The following is a 19914-nucleotide window of genomic DNA, read 5'->3' as shown; positions in this document are numbered from 1 at the left end:
GCACACCGGAGGCGTCTGAAGTTCAAAAGTGAACTTCAGTAAGTTACGGAGAATCTCCACATGCCTTTCCTGATCGAGCAATTCTCACAGTTACACATCAAAGAGGAGCTCAGTTGCGGTGAGAAGTTAAAAAAAAATATGCTCACCTACATAAAATCACAGAAAACGACTTGTTATTTTTTTATTTTAGCAGGTTTAAAAACGTCTAATCTTTACATGAAGAGGAAAAAAAAACAGTTAAAGTGCTGGCTAATAAACATCACTCGGTGTAATTACAACAGCTAGTTAAATACAAAAGAAGATTCTCTTTGGTCTAAACGCATTTCTATTCCTTTAAATGCCACAGACTGAGAGCCATAAACAAGCGAAGGCAGAAAACATTCATAACCAACGAACCAGACAAGCAGCAGATTTACTTTCTTGTTCCAGAGACGAGCCCCGCTCCACAGTAATCTCGGCCAATGCTTTCCACCAACTAACGGCAACGAATAAAAGCTGCTCAAGTCCGCTCGGAGCACGCTCCAATTCACTAAGTCCAATCGCAGGTAGAGGAAAATCTGAGGCGCAAATCCACAAAGTCCCCAAAGGTGCGACGCTTTTTTATGAGCAAGAAATAGCTTGTCACTCTCTGCTCCTCCACTACAAAGGGGAAGGCTTTACATGTGATCTTTCTGCTAGGGAGCCTCTGTTTGGCGGCAGCGTGTAAAACATGGAGTGGAGTCCTGCGCGGCATGGTGGCTCTCTGTCACTCAAACGGGCCTCTGAGCGCAATCCCACTGCTCGAGCTGCCTTTATGTGTGTGTTTGGGCATGTGTATTAGCCCTGCAGTTTCACATCTGCCTTTCTCATTAGTACCCCAACCCCCTCAGTACTGCCTTTCAGGAAGAGAGAGAGAGAGAGAGAGAGAGAGAGAGAGAGCGAGCGAGAGAGCCTGGACGGTTTATTAAATGTACTCGAAGCACATCAAGAAAGACAGCACCTGAGCAAAAACGCAAGAAAGGAAGAAGACTGGAGTGGTCTGTGTGTGTGTGCGTGCGCAGAAAGGTTCAGGAAATGAATAAATGGAGACAAGCCACCAAGAAAACCAGACATGGAGCTCCCATTGCCTGTTAGCACATACAGTATGTGGTGATTATGTAACAAGGGAAGTGTTTACACATGGCTTTTAAAAGAACAATCTGTGGCAGGGTGGGGGCATTTCTTTTTCCAAGGACACTCTTTACAATATTTCCCCTTCAAAGTTCTCTTAAACCTCGCACCAAATTGCATCTCTTATGAGATAACAAAAAAGCTAATTCAGCGAATTAAAAATACAAGCGCCATCAAATCTGTTTTTTTCCCCCTCGCCTTGGCATTTCTAAAAGTGGAAACAGATTAACAGGCTCAGACTCGCATGGGGGGAAAAAACAGTCAGTGTCAGAAAGTAAATATTTAATCGATCTGTTGTGGTGCGAGGTGCAGTGGATTAACCAGTAGGTGGAGCAGTGTTCGAGACCGGAGGTTTCATCTTGTAATGAAAAAAATAATATATGTTTAAAAAAATATTTACAAACAACAAAGCAGCCTTTTTAAGGTTTGCCTTACCGTAACAGCATTAAAAAAAATGAGGCACAAATGAGGAAGTGATATTCAGTGTGTGGCGTCCCAGGTGTACTGCTCCATTGTGCCTCTTCTACCAAAAGCCTGGTTAACATCTGGCACAACAACTGGCAAACAGAGTTGGACCAATAGGAGCAGGATAAACAGCTCTAATACATGTAGGAACCTGACATCCTCGTGTGTTAACGAGGCCCTAAAACAGCGGCGTACAGGTCGCAGGTCTGTCCCTTGGTATTTTGTTAAACACGTTAACAGAGAATCTGCCAGGGTCTCAGTTCCTGACCGGTGGGCCAAAACCAATTACACCTGCCAGGCCTGCATGCGTGCATTGTTGCTGGCCTGATTGTGTCGCCGTAATTACGTTATGCCTACTGTAGCATTTACACCGCTTGGGTGTCTGCGGGAGCTGAGCGCGCCACTTTATCATTTTCTCGCTCTCTCCGTTTCGAGCTCTGTGCTCCGCACGTCGGCTCCGTTTTAAGGCTCCATTTCAGCTGCCTGGGCTCGCTGCTCTCTGAGCCCAGCTAATAAATCATCCTCCAATCTGCTCGCTGAATCGCTCTGGCCCTGCCACTAGTGCTCCAGCCCTGGGTTGCTAGGCGACCAGGCAGAAAGGAGGCGGGGCTGATGGGGGAGAGCCGGAGGGAGGGGGAGTAAAGGGAGCGAGGGAAGGAGGAGGGTTACCAAATCGCCAGGCGCACATTCTGCTGAAACAACAGGCTGCTTCTTTTTTTTTTTTTTTTTCATAAATTGTTCCAGAGAGCTGGCTTACCCCCCCTTCACCCCCAGCCCGCCCCCTCCGGTTTTGCTTCACACACCCTCCCTTTCTCTCGCTGTTCAACAGTACACCATTGTAAAAGAAAGATCACGGAGAAAGTAAAAAGGCCGTTGTGACTCGAGCACACTTCCGGCTTAAACAATAATAGTTGGAAGCGGAAAAACCGGTTCGTACGAGCGTTTACAGAATGATACAAGTGTTTACAAAAAAAAAGATGATGTCAAAGATAAAGATGAGCGTGCTTCAAATGCATGGCAGCGGTGGTGGCCTCTTTAAGTGAGCTCTGTCTAAATACACAGCAGGCTTGTGAAATCAACACTTGACCTTTCGCAAAGGCTGACCTACTATGCCAAGGTGGAAAGACTGCAGGATAAATTTAGACAAAAACATGAAGTGTCACGAGAGAAAACGTGACAAAGATGACATCCGTGCACACAAAACGACCACAAAAGCAAACATAAGACAGCCCACATCCTGCCAATTTGAACCTTATATAATAAAGCAACCACAACAGAAAAAGAGCACAACCTACTAAACCTGCTGAAACAATCACATTAATCAGGTTGGGTACGATACCACTTCAGAGCAGAAACAGATCATGTGGCTCAGTCACAGAGCATGCGTTTGTGCACAGTGTATAAATATGCAACAACTCAGCAAAAGCAGCTTCTGTGTAAAAGCAAAGGTGACAGGAAACATGGTAGGATGCCCTTCCTGCCCTGCCTAACTCAAAGTGCTATTAAAAACTCTCCAAATCTGGCTATCACAGCACAAACAAAACCTGCCTTGAGGGAGTGTGAGGGAGAGAAAACACCTCTTGGAAAAAGGCTAAATTAACTTCAGGGTGGGTGGGCACTTTCACAGGCCATAGGAAAGTGTTCTGAGATTGTGATTGTGCCTGCAATTTAAAAACACGCACCCACAATCTCTCTCTCTCTCAAGCTGTCCACCCTCTTTCTCTAGTCCATCACCAGAGACTGGGGTGGAGTTTGGGGGGTTTTTCGGGGGGTTTTTGGTGAGCAGGATGTGCAGATCCACGTTCTCACCACAGGGGGGCCACGATGATGGCGCTGCCTGCCGCCTCACAGGGCACTTGAGCTATCTAAGACCTCACACCGCCATTCATCACCGCCTGACAAGCAGTGTGATAACACACAGCAGGACTATGGAGTGGGCAGAGGCTCAGATTTCAGGACGAGTGCAACGACAGGACAGCCGCCATGCCAGCTTGTGCACTTCCTCCGGAAAAATTCCACTGCATTTGTTGGGTAAACGAGGACGACTTGGACTGAACAAAAAAACACACATTACAGGAAATAGGCCATGTAATAATGATGACTAAAATTGTAGGTTTACAGGGTGCTATTGGGTATAGGGAGCCATATTTAACTTGGTTACAGAAAGATATTGGAGAATGCAAACTAATCCTGCTTGATGGGTAGCCTGGAAAAGAGAGGCAGAGTTTAGAGAAACGGAAGCTGCTCGCTAGCTCAAGGGGGTGGAGAGAGAGAGAGAGAGAGAGAGAGAGAGAGAGAGAGAGAGAGTGGTGAAAGGTGACCCTGAAGAGGGGGCAATTCTGTCATTTCAGAGCCAGTCACTGTCACTTTTATTCACATTTCAAAAAGGAGTGGTGGAATAATGAGGCCTGAGTCCTGAGGGCAGTGTGTGTGTGTTTGTGTGTGTGTGTGTGAGAGAGAGAGAGAACACTCATGAAACAGAGCTGGGGAGTGAAGAGAAAGAGGGGGCTGATAATAAATAAATGAGTAGCAGCAGGCAGGGCTGGTATGAGTGCCAAGGTCAGGGCTACATTTACACCTGTCCCTCCAGGCTCTCGGAGCTGCAAAGGCACAACTTGAAATCAGATCAGTGGGAGTGGTGTCCTTGGCTTTGTGGCAGTGGGGAGGTGGTGTGTGTATGAGATGTGGCTCCGGCCTCCTGTCTCTAACTCCCTTCGGCAGAATGCACACGCAAACACACACGCAAACACACACGCATAAAAGACCGACGGTGAAGTAATCGAGGCCAGAATGCACACGCAAACACACACGCATAAAAGACCGACGGTGAAGTAATCGAGGCCACCTCTCATACACTATTCATTTACTCCCTGTATTATTCATCCGAGACAGACTGTTACACGCTTCACTTCTCACAAACCCTGTTTATGGTGCACTCTGAAACGCTCGGGTCTCAAGCAACACGGAACAGCGCAAAGACAGTGATTCTTTTGAATGAACTTGCTGGCACTAGGAAATGACCCCAACTTTTTTCCCACACTCTGCCCAAAGAGAGGATGGAAGAACTGTTACAAGTATTAAGATAAGAAGTTATCCATTGGACTTAATCGCAAGCTCCTAATAACATACCTGCATGCATGACAGTTTTATAAAGCACCTGTGAAATGGAAAAAAGAAAAAAAAAAAAAGAAAAGCTAATCGGTTTCACTGCTTGGAAACGTCTCCATCGTGTTTAATCAGCAAACTTATTAACTCACATTCATTATAACTTGACTGTGAATAAAACCCACATCTTAGGCAGCTCGAGTCTAAATCCACCCTCAGTGACAAAGAAAAGTTTAGGTACTTTCCCTGTGACTAGAAAGACACTTTTTTTTTTTTTAACAAGATCCTCCTATACTTTCACAAGCGGGGGAGAGGAGCGAGGGTATTTCAGGCCTTCTTTATGAATGAAGTGACTCAGTAACATTGGGTGTGGACGCAGAACCACATGTAACAGAGCCTTTAAAACACACAAGGCTGGAGTGGCTTCAAAAAAAATTAAAAAGTTATTACCAGCCTCAAGAAATGCCTTAGAGCAAAAATTTTCCCAGCTCTCAGGCTCCATAGCACTGAGGACAACAATTTCAACTAAAGTACTTTACTGTTCTCTGCCCTCTGTAAACAGGCTGCAGCTGCCATGTTCTAAGGGACTTTAGAAAATGACCTAATCTCTTACCACTTCGTCCTCGGACCAGCACTTCTCAATTAGTTTGGGGACGGGCTTCTTCACCAGACGCTGCAGTGCTTTCCCGGCATCGTAGCTGCTCTCGTGAAGCTGCAAGAAAGAGGACGCGATTAGGACTTTTACTCAGAAACACCTGCTCTTTATTAAATATGCTGCTTTAATATCTCTTGCTTAGTTCTGAAGGAAAGAGGTCATGGAATGTCTATGATTGACTTTCCATAAGTGTGTCAGAGTGATGGAGTTTGGACAGCTGGGGTGGAAATGCAAAAGCCATGAAGCACTGAGCAGGACACATCCTACTCCAATAACTGGAACTAAACTTCCTGTAGGTAACCCTTTATCAAACTTCACTTAAAAAAAAAAAAAAAAAAAAAAAAAAAAAAAAAAAAGGGAATACATATACATACTCACATTTAGGCTAATTCTATATCTGGGAGTTTTGATACACATTACAATACACAAATATCTGTATAATACACGGTTTTCCCTACAGGGTATCTGCAGGTACCAGCACTTCAAATTTTATACTTTTTAATACCATATTCAAGACATTTAAAAAAAAAATGTAAGACCTGCACCATGCTACACGATACATCAGCGATAATGGACTGTGTTCATGTAAATACATCCATTTCTGGGTTTAAGTAAACTATAGCAGGGTAAAATTCACAGACTTAAAATCTGTATCCTGTGTTTATGTTTCTGTAAAGCTGCTTTAAGACAATGCCCACTGTTAATAGCGCTATACAAATAAAATTGAATTGAATTAAACTTCTATAGAGGCAGATGAGCGACTGTACCAAATATCCTTATTGTATTACAGCAGTGTTTACTACTCATTATTTGTAATTTAATGCCAGGGTAATGCAACAAGCAGTGTTATAAATGTACATACATTTTTGTACACACACACACACGTGTGTGTGTGTGTGTGTGTGTGTGTATATTATATATATATATATATATATATATATATATATATATATATATATATATATATATATATATATATATATATACATACATACATACACACACACACTCTCTCTATATATATAAAACTGTGCTTTTTGTAAAATTACTATTGCACTGAATAATACTTATTAATAATAATAATAAATTATTTGGGGTACAAATAATAATACATTTCTGACTTAACTGACTTTTATGCGTTAGACTGTGTGGCTTTTATTTTGGCGGCAAACCGCAGGAAGACCTCCTTTTAGATGGCAACACTTTTATTAAATTTACTTCTCATTACCAATCGGGTGAAATGCTGTAAACCTCTGCCCACAAAAATGTTTGCGATTACGCTAACGTTAAAACAAAGGGAATGTGGTGCGTGTTGTGTTATAAGCGACTGAAACTCACAGCACAGACAGAGATGAAGTTGGTGTGGAGCGGCAGTTACTGTGAACCGAGCCGCTTTAAAACACTGATGAGCCGCTCACACACTCTGAGTGCAACACAGTCACACGGCGTTACCATCTCACTCAGCAACGACACAAAATAACATCTAAATCTTCTTTACGACGTCAGTTCAGTTGCATTTTTAAGACCTTTGAAATGTGAATTTAAGATATCTTAAGGCTTTTTAAGGACCCGCGGACCTCCAGTCCTAGGTTTTCAGAGGGCATAGGTGCTGTCTGGGTTCCGGGGGTGTGGTGGTTAGGGGTTTGAAATTATTTGAAGGAAATTTTAAAAAAGTTATTTCGTGTTGTTTTCAACCATTAACCGAAAACTTTTTTTTAGGTTCATTTGGCTTATGGTGCTCTGCAAAAACACTTAGGTGCTGCACCTAAGCCTTTCTATGGAAAGGAAAACCATGTAATAATAGGTAAAGAATAAAACACAAAAGGGCATGCTCTTATAGGAAAATAATCAATGATGTGACACAAATTGGAGTTACTGTTGACATCCAGAAGTTTATTATTCTCATATACAACATGTCACAAAGAGTTCCTATTTATAGCCATGATTAATGCTCTATGAGAAAAGTTAGTTCCTGATATTGCTTATGGTATAGTGGCTATAAAATGTTGATCCCTCAATAGCCTCTCTTATTAATGTCTCTCTTGAAACTAATAAGATTATTACAAAGCTCTGACACTGGAGACTGCTGATAGAAGTTTTCTTTGTTAAATAACATTTTTTATTATAAGCTCATGTGGAGCATCCACTGTACAAAGTCCCTGTGAGGGAGTTGTTACTATAGAAATGATAACATATTAGAATGAGTATATTAATATAAGCCTCTGACTTGAATTATAACCGGCAGGGCTCTCAGAGCTGCTGTTACAGAAAATTAAATCACCACCTTCTGACCAATCAGTTCTGAGAGTCCCAACAGATTTGTGGTATAATGTAAAATAATGTAAAGGCAAAAGCAAATAGCTCAAGTGTTCATTCCCTTGCTTGTACAGCTTCTACAGCTATATTATCTTGCATTATTCAATTCTGGCAATAATTCTCATGGCTTTGAGGAGGGGGAAAAAAATCCTGGCACAATTTTCATTCTCTTATTGCCATGGCCAATGCACAAATTTGGAGCCAATATCAAAAATCATTACATCCAAGGCTGAAACAAAATAGCCTGTCAAAGGCGGGCAGGTATCAGGCTGAGAGAGTTCTTTCCGAAAACACATTGGAATTGCAAATGAAGAGGGGGGAAAGGTCAAGAAACAGTGAACCGCAGACAGCATTAATACTCCGCTCTCCCCTCCTCGGTCCAAATGGAAATGCCATGTTTACTGCATTTTGAGTTCGTTGGTTTACGCCCTCCTGTGTGTTCGGTTTTGTTTGGGAAGAGGAATTATCATCATGCATCATGAGTCGTGGAGCGTGTGAGGGTAGCGTTAGCTATCAGTTGTTCAGTGCTATTACAGTCCACTGTAGCGTAACAAGTGTGTGTTCATTTGAAGAAAGGTGAGCACATTCCATCCTGAGCATGTGGGTCTTTCCTAAAGCAGAGCTGTGCTACATGTGCTCGATAGCTTGTGGGCGTTTCTGGAAAAAGCTAGCAAATGTGGGGAAACAGCAGAGGGATTTTCTACAATTTGTCTTCATCTGCTATTACACATGAGGCCTGCCAGGGACATCTTATTTCACTGCGTCTCTGCTAGTGGACACCTAATTGTCCAGGACAAATTGCTCCCCCCCACTTTTTTTTTTTTTTTAAATCGTCAGAGCCCAGCTGTGGAAAGTCAGGATAAGGATTAGAGGGAAAAAAGTGGAGTAGAATTCCAAAAGCAAACCATTCTCAGAGTCAGTGACTGGATTATTACGAAGTATAAAAAGGCAGACTTTGATTATCCCAGGCCACAAAGTGTAATTGTACACTAGATGAAATAATGAGCGGGATGTGAGCCATTACCATTAACGATTAGACTCCGTAAGCAAAATACTGTGCAGTAATGACTCCAGTTTGGACACACAGTCCTGCGAACACCATTTTCTTAAACACTTCCCTCTCAAAAGCTTAATGGCAGAGAAAATGACTCTTCCCTGATGCCTGTGGTCTTATCCCTACGACACCACTCCTCTGATGGACACATTACGGCTTTCCTAACCCGAGCTAATCGGATTAGCCTGATTACTGCCTTTGTGTTTTCCTGGATGATCTTCCCCCTCAGTCAAATTGTGAGAAACACTGAAATGGTAATAAAACAATATGTTGGGACTAATTTAGAATATTAAACTGACGATGAGGCAGGAATTGCAGCCTGTAAGTAATTAATGCATCAAAAAACCGAGATTCCGCTCGCAGACAGAAATGTGTTCATATGCTTTAAATATATTATATAAAGCAGCTTTACAAATAAATGAATGTTGAGGGGGAAAAAAGAACTGGAGAGTCGAGTTACATAGGAGTAGTGTGTCCTAAACTTTCTGCCACTCTAATCTTCCCACTATTATGACACCTACGTTTCTGCTTCTGGTGGCCTGTGGTTTCCAAACATACAACACACTGAACAGGGGTTGTTCTCTGGTCAACATGAATTAAGACACTATTCATCTCATTTCCTAATTATCTAAAAGTTCTTTTTATTTCCCTATGCTTCAGGTACAGTATTTGCTGTAAGAGCTACTTATAGTTCTTAAATATACATTTCATAGAAAATCAAGCACAATCGCTTGTAACGTCCATCGATAGCTTATTTTATCCCTTCTACGATTGTAACAGTAGGTTTTCATATGCGCACCCTTGTGGTGAAATACATCAACTGCACAAAGTCTGAAGAAGACATAGGCCAGAGGAGCCCAAATCCAGTCCTGCAGGGGTGGGGTCTAAGTCTATTGGTTTCCCCACACATTTAAATTCAACTAACAAGTTCATTACCAGGTTTAGTGTCCGAGTAGAAAAATCAGCAAACCGTGCTGTATATAACGTATTTAACACTATAAAAGGAAATCTAAGATACAGAGCAATCAATTATCTCATATGGGAAAGGAAAGCTACATTTCTAATCAGTAAAATATTTAACGAGCAAGAGGAAATATGCATCTGACCATTGATAACGTCAATGATGCTGTGATTCCTTTTTCCTGACATTATAGTGAAACCGGGTCGTTTGGGTCAGAATACAATGCTGTGCTTTGTTCGCGCATCGTTACTAGAGACTTGTTGCGCAGCGCAAAGCGAAATGCATTCATCATCCACATAACCCATAAACAGACCGAGCCACAATACCGTCCCTGGCCATTCCACTGACAGATTACCAGTTATGCTTTTTATACCTCATAAAAAAGCAGAATCTTGCTGACAGCGGATTAAATTTATGAGCAGACCAATTCCAACACTCGGTTATGTTTGGGCTGTTATATTAAGGGGGGAAAAAAGAGAGAGAGAGAAACGAATTCCCTTGCCTGGTTCTTCTTTTTATTGCGTCCAACATGCTAAAAGCAATTAACAATAAATCCGTCTGCGCTTTGCAGGAGAACTGCTAATATGTGGAGTTAATAAAGCAGAACTCATCATTCAGATATTTATGTGGGTTGCCTTGGTTACTGATGACTTTTAACAAGAACTGGAACAGTTTATGAATTTTTATAAAAACACAACAAGCCGATACATTTGCTAACAAACATCATTTATTTTGGTGCGTGTGAAAGGATCGCCTTACTGTGTTTAATGCATTGAGTGTAGTGTCATCGCGTGAGGCAGCCAGGCAGCCGTCCTCCGTTGAGCCTCCGTCACACATCCCTGCAAATGCTGCCATGCTCCTGCACACACAAAAATTTATTAACAGCTAGACACAAGCTATATAGCTTAAATAAATACATGCCTGAGCACCATTTTAGCCTTTAAAGCAGTTAGATTGTTTTTAATTTATGGGTATGGCAGGACTGCGTGAACTCACCTGGCTGCCCGCAGGTACATGAGCAGGTCACAGTCGTTGACCCCCGGCATCCAGACCAGCTCCTCATTTTCAGTCACTTGGCCTCCGGGAGAGGGGAAAGGCTGCAGCTCTGGGAGCTTGGCCTATTAAATCATCGAGACAGTATTACAAACAAACCACAAAAAGCACAAGCAGCTAGCACTAAATATCGATTTCCAAGTGTGGTCCCTATGTGGCTAGTAGATGGGTAAATGATTAGTGCTGAATGATTTTAAAACCTGCGACTGAATGATTTAGGCCGCCAAAGTGTTTTAGTAAGGTCTTAGCAGCTGCCAGAACAGCTTCAATACCCCGGTGCACAGATTCTCAAGTCTCATGAACGGTACTCTTCACCATTCTTCCTAAACATGGTCCTTAAACTGGTGTTTTTACAGATAACGGTGGAGGATGCTGTGTCATCACTACAAAATCTCCCATAATTGTTCAGCTGGGTTGAGATCTGGTTGCTGCGGCAAAGGCAAGCGCAAATGATTTACATCATTTTATACTTATCGAACCATTCCGTGAGGCCTTGTGCCCCGTGTATGGGGGCGGAGTCATCCTGTAGGAAACCCCACCCATCATCTTAGTATAAAGGTCAGAAGAACTTTGTATTCATTTCCAATGACCTCTTGCGCTAAGGTGACAAGTGGACCAAAGAATGCGAGCTTTATGCTGGATTTTCCTTTAATTTGTCACTGTATGTGTCCACATAAGACATCAAGACATTCTATTTTGCACAGGGAAAACATTTTACCACCAGAAGATATGACTAATATCTTCATCCTGTAGAAAACACTGAATTCAGGATGTATTTGATTTAATTTCCTCATGCTTCCACTTTGACCCCGCAATGGAACTTAACCAACAAAACCCCCAAAACCATCTATTCATTTACCAGCAGTTATACGAATACATCAAGAACGATGACACCATGGTAATCAAACAAGGTTTTATTACAACATTAACAAGTGAGCAGTGCTCATAATGACCCTAAACTCCCTGTCTCAAGTCTTAATTAAGCCCATTTGGAATAGAGAAGTGCAATTTTAACAGAAGAGGCTCAACACTTGAATGATTTTTTTTTCAATGTGTCATTTATTTCCCATTGGCGCAATTACTGTTTGCGTGATCTCATTTCCTTATTGAAGGATATCTTAAATTGCGTCGGTTAAACGGACTGCTCGGAATCCACGCACCGGTGCATTTCTCTCGACTCCTTTCCCATCGTGTAGTCCATTCGAAGGCTTTTAAGAAGGGACATACTGCTGTAATCGTTCCACATGAGAACCCTCTGATGTAGTATGTCAGAGACAAAATGCTCTATAAAAGTGATGACAGTAATTGCTGGTGATGTTCCGTATTTTTCTTCGTCGGCCATTTTCCCTTGCAACCTCGTTCTCTTTCAGCTTTTGATTTCGGACCGCTGAAGCAAAATCTGTGCATCTGTCAAGCCCACCCTAACCCAGGCAGAAAGTGTGTGAAATTCATCCACATTAACCCTTTATGAACAGCTGCGCTTGTCAGTCAAGTTACAATAAACCAAGAAACATACATACAAGACTGCACTAGTCTATATGGATGTGCATGATTTAGTGGGTCAGAACAGGTTTAAGGGGACATCTTTAATAGTGTAAGAGGGCAGGAATAAACAAACCTGGTGACTGGGACCTACTCGAATCTCCCCTTGGGTGCTGTTTAATCGCCTGCAAAAAAACCAAACAAACAAAAAAAAGTTCAGACAACAATAAAAAAAAAATAGGGCTGAAAAATAGTGAATATGAGAGCAACAATAATTTTTTTACTCCTGAAATCCCACCGTCAACGTCAACACAGTCTACATTTTATACATGCACATGATACGATTACATTCAGGATATATGAATCTGATCTCCATATTAACTGTACATAATTTTATGCTAAACTACAATCAGACTCAGTCAGATGTCATAGTGTAATGCCTCAGACTATCTAATGCCATTTATAAGAAAACTGTCACATCTATCTGTGATTGTTCTGACAGATTATAAAAAACAAACCATATGAATAAGGGGCTGGGGCAAATAATTAAAGTCCCTTCAACTCCCAAAACTCTTAAGTGGCTCCAGACTTACATTTTATGCCTCGTTCTTTTTTCGTAATTACTTACCTTTCCTATTCGTTATACTGTAAGGATAATATGCAGGGAGTATTAAGCTAGGACTTGTAAATAATATTACATGATGCTAGCCAAATTATATGACTTTATATGACCATTTTATATGAGCTCATCTCAGCAACACTGCCGACACTAATGTGTTTTTAACTGAGAAAGCCAAATGATATTTTATTCATTAACTGTTTACCCTTAGATAAAAGCAAAAAGCTCATTGTACTAAAGCCATTTTGACTGATTTTCCACTTTCCTATCATCCAGAACGTGAGTAGTACAAGTGATGTAACAAACATCACAAAGGCGTACGACTCATGAATAGAAAAACACACTGAAAATTAGCATCAGATGACTGCATTGATACATACAGCTGTTCCAGATTAATGTAATATTGTACGACAGGCACCATGAGGGGACGATACGGACTGGAAGCAGTAACGCTAAACAAAAGGACAAAGGCGGTGAGAAGCAGGGGATGATGGGCCTCATTGTTCATGCAGAGGTACAGTACAAACGGCCCCCGAAAGGCCAGACCATACGATGGGAGAGGGACCCTGAAATGACTGCTGTTACAAAGCCCCCCTCCAGTAACTATGGCAACCACAATTTAATAATAGTGTTCCGATCTCCAGCTGCAGTGGATTAAAGAAAATGACAAGATGTTCCTCTCGAAAAGCATTCCCCCCTTCCGTTGCCAGGGCAACGGCGCCGATTTTCATATCGCCGTCCGCAGTGTGCGCCCAGAAACTGTCAGTGTGATTTGCGTCCGGAGCGGAGCGCCCTCCATCATCTCTGCGAAACTGCTTGGAACGCCAAGATGTGGGGTTTGTGTGTGCGTGTGTGTGTGTGTTGAGACCTCTGGTAGCAGCTCAAAGCCTCAAATCACAGCCTTCCTTTCACGCCTGTTTCATAAACACACGCTACACCACTCATTCCTCCTCCAGCCCCAAACACTAAATTCTGAGAAAAAACATAAGCACTGTCAACTGAAGGAATGCCGCATGAAAACGTATACTGCAGACAGACGCAAAGGGCGCAGAGAAACCTACATGCCTACAAACACTCGACTGTGGGATTAGTCCAAGGATTAAGTGTCCCTCATTTTAAGATGCTTTTAAATTAGAACTGCACCATAAGAAAATGAAATGCAAGGCGAGTACAGACAGTAAGTTTAGGTGGAGAATATTTATTTAAGCGGTGCAGCAGAGAAACCACTCTCCAGAACATTGTGCTGCAGCCTTGGCACTGAAGGCAGGCCTGAGCAGCGCGGCGCTGATCACTTGAGCAGGGGAACGTGACCCCCGGGCAGCCATGTGTCGCTGTACGAGACACGCTCGCGCCATTCGGTTCCAATAACAATCTACAGTTCAAGTTCAAACTCAAGCTGAAGCAAATAAGCTGTAGGAGCTCTTATAACAGAGCAGACGGCAGAAAAATAATCACGGCAGTAAATCATTCCACTCCTGTGAGCAGCTGCTTGTTGCTGTACTAACACACAAACATTAACTCAACACCGAATTATTAAACACTGTCTACTTTAGACAGTAATCAGAGTAGCATGCTGAAATTAAACATGCGCCTAGTTACTTTATAAATGACTTCGAAAACGTTTTCATATATATATATATATATATATATATATATATATATATATATATATATATATATATATATATATATATATACACACACACACACATACATATACACACACACATTATATATATATATATATATATATATATATATATATATATATATATATATATATACACACACACATATACATATACACACACACATTTATATATATATATATATATATATATATATATATATATATATATATATATATATATATATATATATATATATATATTACACACATACATACATACATACATACATACACACACACACACACACACACACAGAGACTTTTACAGCACACTCCAACAGGTGCATGAATACTAACACTCATAGAAAATAATTTTTCATTTTGAGCAATGTAACATAAAACTAGGTCATATTGCACTGCCATTACCTGTTTCTAGAATGTACCGACTACAAAATAAATAAAATCAATCAATCTCAGGCTACAAACTGTGCACCGCCAGACATCTGGACCTGTACATGCATAAACATACTGCATTTTTTTTACGTTCTTCTCTGTGTCCTCAAATGACAAGACATTTATTTATACAACCCATATTTGAGCAGGTCAGCGCTGTGTGTGTGTAATTATTTGGTGTTGAGTTTGTGTGTGTATGTGTGTGCATGTGTGTGTGAAAGAGAGAGCGAGAGAGAGAAAAAGCTGGCTATTATTAATCATCAGAGCCATGCATGCCATTCCCTTGTAAATCCACATACATGCAACACAGCCAGTTAGTCTGGTATTAGATGCTGTGCGTTAACTTTGACATTTAGCACAAAGCACACCGAGGATAAATGCTGCTCTCTCCCACACTGGTAGATGAGTGTAATTAGTAAGTCATTAATTATCATTTATTCCATTTCTGAGCTGTCTAGACCAAAAAACATGAATAAGATATCTCTCAGAAAGAAGGTCGTGTGTACCAAGTAAATAAAATGTCAAATATGACATTATACTTAATCAACCTGATAGTACAAGGACACAGCTGGCTAAAACGTTACCAGAATTATAGTGCAGATTATAGACACACACAAACACACGCACGTATTAACATACATGTTCCAATCGATTACAGAGAAATTGTTGCATTGCTATCAGGATGGATTTGACATTTTATGATTCAATGCACTGATGTACATTGAATTTATGCTGCAATCACCAGTGATGACTCAAAACAGTGATGATGCACATGAACACAGGTCTTAAAATACGGCATCATCACGCTTATGCCGATTTGCTTAACTTCGCAACAGAAGCTCGCAGAGGACGTCAATATAGCCTCATATCGTATATAGAGCGCCGATATTATTGTCATATCATTAGGAAATGCTAATTTTAAATATTAATCCTGGAAATAACTACAAACATTACAACCTTTGTCTTTGCAAAAAAATATAACAAAACTGTGCAGTTCTCAACCAAGCTATGTTTGTATATTAAATAAGAAGAAATTCTACATATATTACATCAAAATAAAGGAACGCAATATAACAACAGTGTGAAAATCATTTGTGCAAATTAATGTCGCGAGGGCATCAGGATAAAGTGGAATATTATCAGCCTGGATAGAAGGTATAGGGCTCCGAGCAGCACTGTCATGGCTGTGTCAGTGTTGTGAGGGTGTTTATGGTGCGCGATGGTAAAATATGGTAAAGGCGTAGTTTTAATATGATAGCATGTTCTTTTTTTTTAATTATTATTATTATAATAATCTGCCATGCATAAACTAGCAGTATTGAGATGCACTAACTCCTATGGCACATGATGAGCCACAACAAGCAGTGCGCATCCTGCATAATTTAACTCGAGCACGAGGACGGCAATCAAGCCTGGCCCCGCCCCCTCCATCAAGCTCATCCAATCCCGGCACGCCTGCAGCACAGTCATAACATAACATAGCGCGAGCGTCTCAACTTTATTTACCTCAGCCCCTGAGAGACAGTAGCACTACTTACTGCTGGGAAAGAGTACACTTTGTTCCAGAATGTTCCTGCGCCATGTCACCACGTCTGTAAACACACTCCGAGCCCTGCAAAATGGACTCCAGCCCCGGGTCGGACCTCCTTCAACTACAAGGCATGTTAAGTTACAGTACTTTCAACATGTGCTGCCAGAGAGGCGTCGGTGAAAAGTCAACAGCTGTCGGTTTATTCTTAAAAAATAAAGAAATAGTAAACGAGGCGTCTAGTATTTCCTCCCTTAAAGAAGAGCCGAAGCTCCTGAGATATGAAGGCGGTGTTAGCCTGGCGCTACATGACAGACAGCGTTTATTAGCGGTTTTGACAGCAAGACGACAACAAACCGCACAGCAACGGCGACAGACACAAAGCTCGCGTTATTAAACACACACTGCGGTACACAAACCCGGCTAAATAAATAAATAAAAGAGTAAAGCAAACAGCGCTGGACTAACAGAGATTTACGGCTTAACAGGTGAAGTCCGACGCGCACACCTACCTCCGCGGGCTGAACAAGTCATCCATGTCGGACATGACACGCTGTCCGCGTCGGACGCCGCGATACACAACTCTCTCCTTCTCCGCCTATGCGCTTTGGATGCGCTCAAAATGGAGGCTCATGCGCTCGCGCTTCCACCGAGCTCGTGCCTTGTGTGCTTGGATGCGTGTATGCGTGTGTGTGTATGACCTCAGCTTCACACACGGCGCGCGCAGTTCCCGTTCCGCCAGGCGGCACTGAGCATGTGCCGCGACCTTCCACACCGACACGCGCTCAAAGCGCACTCCATCCCCGCTGCTGCTGCTACACGAGCGCGAGCGGGGAGCGCCGCATACCAAACCAGCGCGAGAGCAAAAGAGGGAGGGAGGGAGCGAGCGAGCGAGCGCAGGGAGCGAGCCACAGCTTCGGATTGGCTGTGTCCGAAACAGCACGCTGCCATCCGTGGTAACCATGGCAACCTACGGCGGCGTACTCTTGTATTTCGTGCTCATATAGCATGCGGTTTGGGACGGAGCCGTGGAGAGGGCTCCAGATGCACCATGTTCTGCATTTTCGAAACCATGAAGGGAGACTCCCTTTCCTCGCCCTTGTATGGGTGCATCAAATCCCTCGTGCACCCCGTTAATACACTGTAATACGATGTGTTAATATTATAACGCACTATATTAAAGCAGCACACCGCAGCGACGGCTTCACAATGAGACTGCATTTCACCCCATGCAAGAAACAGAATGCTAATCCATCAATCAGTATTTGTGACATACTAAGTACTGAAAGTTTAGTACCTTTCCCCCCCCAATACAATCTGGCAAACGAGTCAAAACTTCTAATACTTTCAAGCTGGTACACAATGGCCAGCAGGGTTAAGCTTCCTTGTCCTTCAAAGATCAGTACAATGGGTTTCATTTTTGAAATCTATATCGGATTATTTGTTGTTAAATGGTTTAAGGTTAAACGAGGTTAAGTTTTTTTTTTTTTTTTTTTACTATTGTGGAACCTAGCACAAAAGCATCAACAATGGCCATAAAAAAATATACAGACTGCTGTGCAGAAGCAAGGCTGGGGTGACAGAGTCCAGACTGTAGATTCATGCAGTCTATCAGTGCAAAAGTCAAATAGGTCAGGTGGTTAGAGAGTGACACGCTGGCTAGCATTGATCAACATTTGGGTGGAGATTTTTCAGCCTGCCTCACTGACATCCTTAACATTTCATCAGCAGTGATCAAGATGGTGCACATGAAATACTGCCGCAGGTGTAATAAACATGAACAAGGAAGATCATTTATTCTATCATAATAAATGTTCACATGTAACCCCCCCCCCCGCCCGCCCGCCCGCCCAAAAAAAAAAAATAAAAAAAAAAAATAAAATGAAATAGATAAATAAAAATAATAAAAGCCTTTGGGGGAGAAACTAAAAGTAGACCAAGCACACGGTCCAGCTTGGTAACCTAAAATCATAAACTGATGGATTTCAAGATTTCAGCTTTCACAGAAAATATTTTGATTAAAATACAATGCAAACAAAACCTGTATATTTGTCTTCCAGCGATTTACACTTCAAGCATATACACGTATACAACTCAACATGCAAATAATCTCCATTTTCAACAAGAGTTTCCAGAATTCACAGGTACGCTGTATCAGCGTATTAAACGCATGCAAACTAAGGCAAATAATACCAAGTCTAATCTTTCCAAAGAAAAAAAAATATCGTTAAAACAATTGTAATACATTTCCTGAGCTGTGAAATAAAAATACAAATTTCCTGATCACATGACTTCAACTCCGTATGTGAGATATGTGAGACACAGTATATACAGGTATTGCAATATTGCATTAGCCTAAAATCACACAAACCCTGAGGAACATCATTGTTTTGGTATTCAAATATTAAAGACACAGAATATAATACATTTAATGCGTTTACAGAAGTGAAAAAGGAGCCTATGAGTTGGATTTACAGTCTACACTAATCAATATACTGTTAGAGCCAAACATTACATGCAAATCATGTAAAATAAATAAATAAACGTTTATTCCATGTTCACAAAAGAAAGCCTTCACACATCTATGCTTCCTTTAGACTACAACTTATTTCTTACGTGTGCTTAACAAAGTGTTAAATATATTTCCTTTTGATACAGGCCACATTAAAATAGCAATGTTTATGCAAATAAGTCCAATTTTGGGGTAAAGAGACTAATCTCTCATCTTCACCCAGCCACTTTCATATGTGATACATGGCTACCAGACATTAATAAAAACACAGACTACAATTCATGTGTTTTTCACACTTCCTCATAATTCACAGCACATGTGCCTATCAGTGCTGGCTGCTTGCCCGGACCCACACGTCTCTCAGCACAGAAGTGTCAGTAATAGCTGCAAAAACTGATCAAACCGTGCATCTGGTCTTCTCGTCTTTATCTCTCAAACTTCCAGAGCAAATGCTATAAAGGGTTGAGCTGCTAGTTTAATAGATTGCTGCAATATACAGTCACTCACGGAGCACTCAGTCACCTTTACACCTACACATCCATGCAATTCTCTAAATCAACCAGCTGTGTTGAAGGAGTGCAATTTATAGAATCATGCAGATACGTGCCAGGAGCTTCAGGTAATGATCACATCAACCATCAGAACGGGGACAAAAATGTGATCTCAGTGATTTCGACCCTGGCATGATTGTTGGTGCCAGACAGGCCGCTTTGGCTATTTCTACTCAACTGCTGATCTCCTGGCATTTTCACGCAGAATAGTCTCTAGAGATTACTCAGAATGGTGCAATAAAGAAAAAACATCCACTGAGTGGCAGTTCTGTGGACGGAAACGCCTCGTTGATGAGAGAGGTCAACAGAGAATGGCCAGACTGGTTCGAGCTGATAGAAAAGCTACAGTAACTCATAACCACTCTATATAATTGTAGTGAG

The 19914-nt window shown here is 41.6% G+C and overlaps 1 protein-coding gene across 7 annotated transcripts in view; it reads right to left on the bottom strand.

Annotated features, from left to right (window-relative positions):
* The window catches only part of rerea (arginine-glutamic acid dipeptide (RE) repeats a), a 193788-nt gene that overhangs the window by 17728 nt on the left and 156146 nt on the right, over nt 1-19914 (bottom strand). For 3 of the 7 annotated variants that reach the window (XM_053643153.1, XM_053643152.1, XM_053643154.1), the window contains exons 7-10: nt 12377-12425; nt 10702-10823; nt 10465-10564; nt 5333-5431 (exon numbers count right to left, since the gene is read on the bottom strand). In XM_053643153.1, the coding sequence (XP_053499128.1) occupies nt 5333-5431; nt 10465-10564; nt 10702-10823; nt 12377-12425 (370 nt within the window). Of the gene's footprint in view, nt 1-5332; nt 5432-10464; nt 10565-10701; nt 10824-12376; nt 12426-16480; nt 16675-16982; nt 17364-19914 lie in introns of those variants that run through there. The other 4 variants (XM_053643156.1, XM_053643158.1, XM_053643157.1 and 1 more) reach the window with 4 other exon arrangements.

This window comes from Ictalurus furcatus, chromosome 15, assembly GCF_023375685.1.
Source record: "Ictalurus furcatus strain D&B chromosome 15, Billie_1.0, whole genome shotgun sequence".
NCBI lineage: Eukaryota > Metazoa > Chordata > Actinopteri > Siluriformes > Ictaluridae > Ictalurus > Ictalurus furcatus.
Note: the sequence above shows the minus strand (reverse complement) of the source record. Positions and strands in the feature narration are given on the sequence as shown.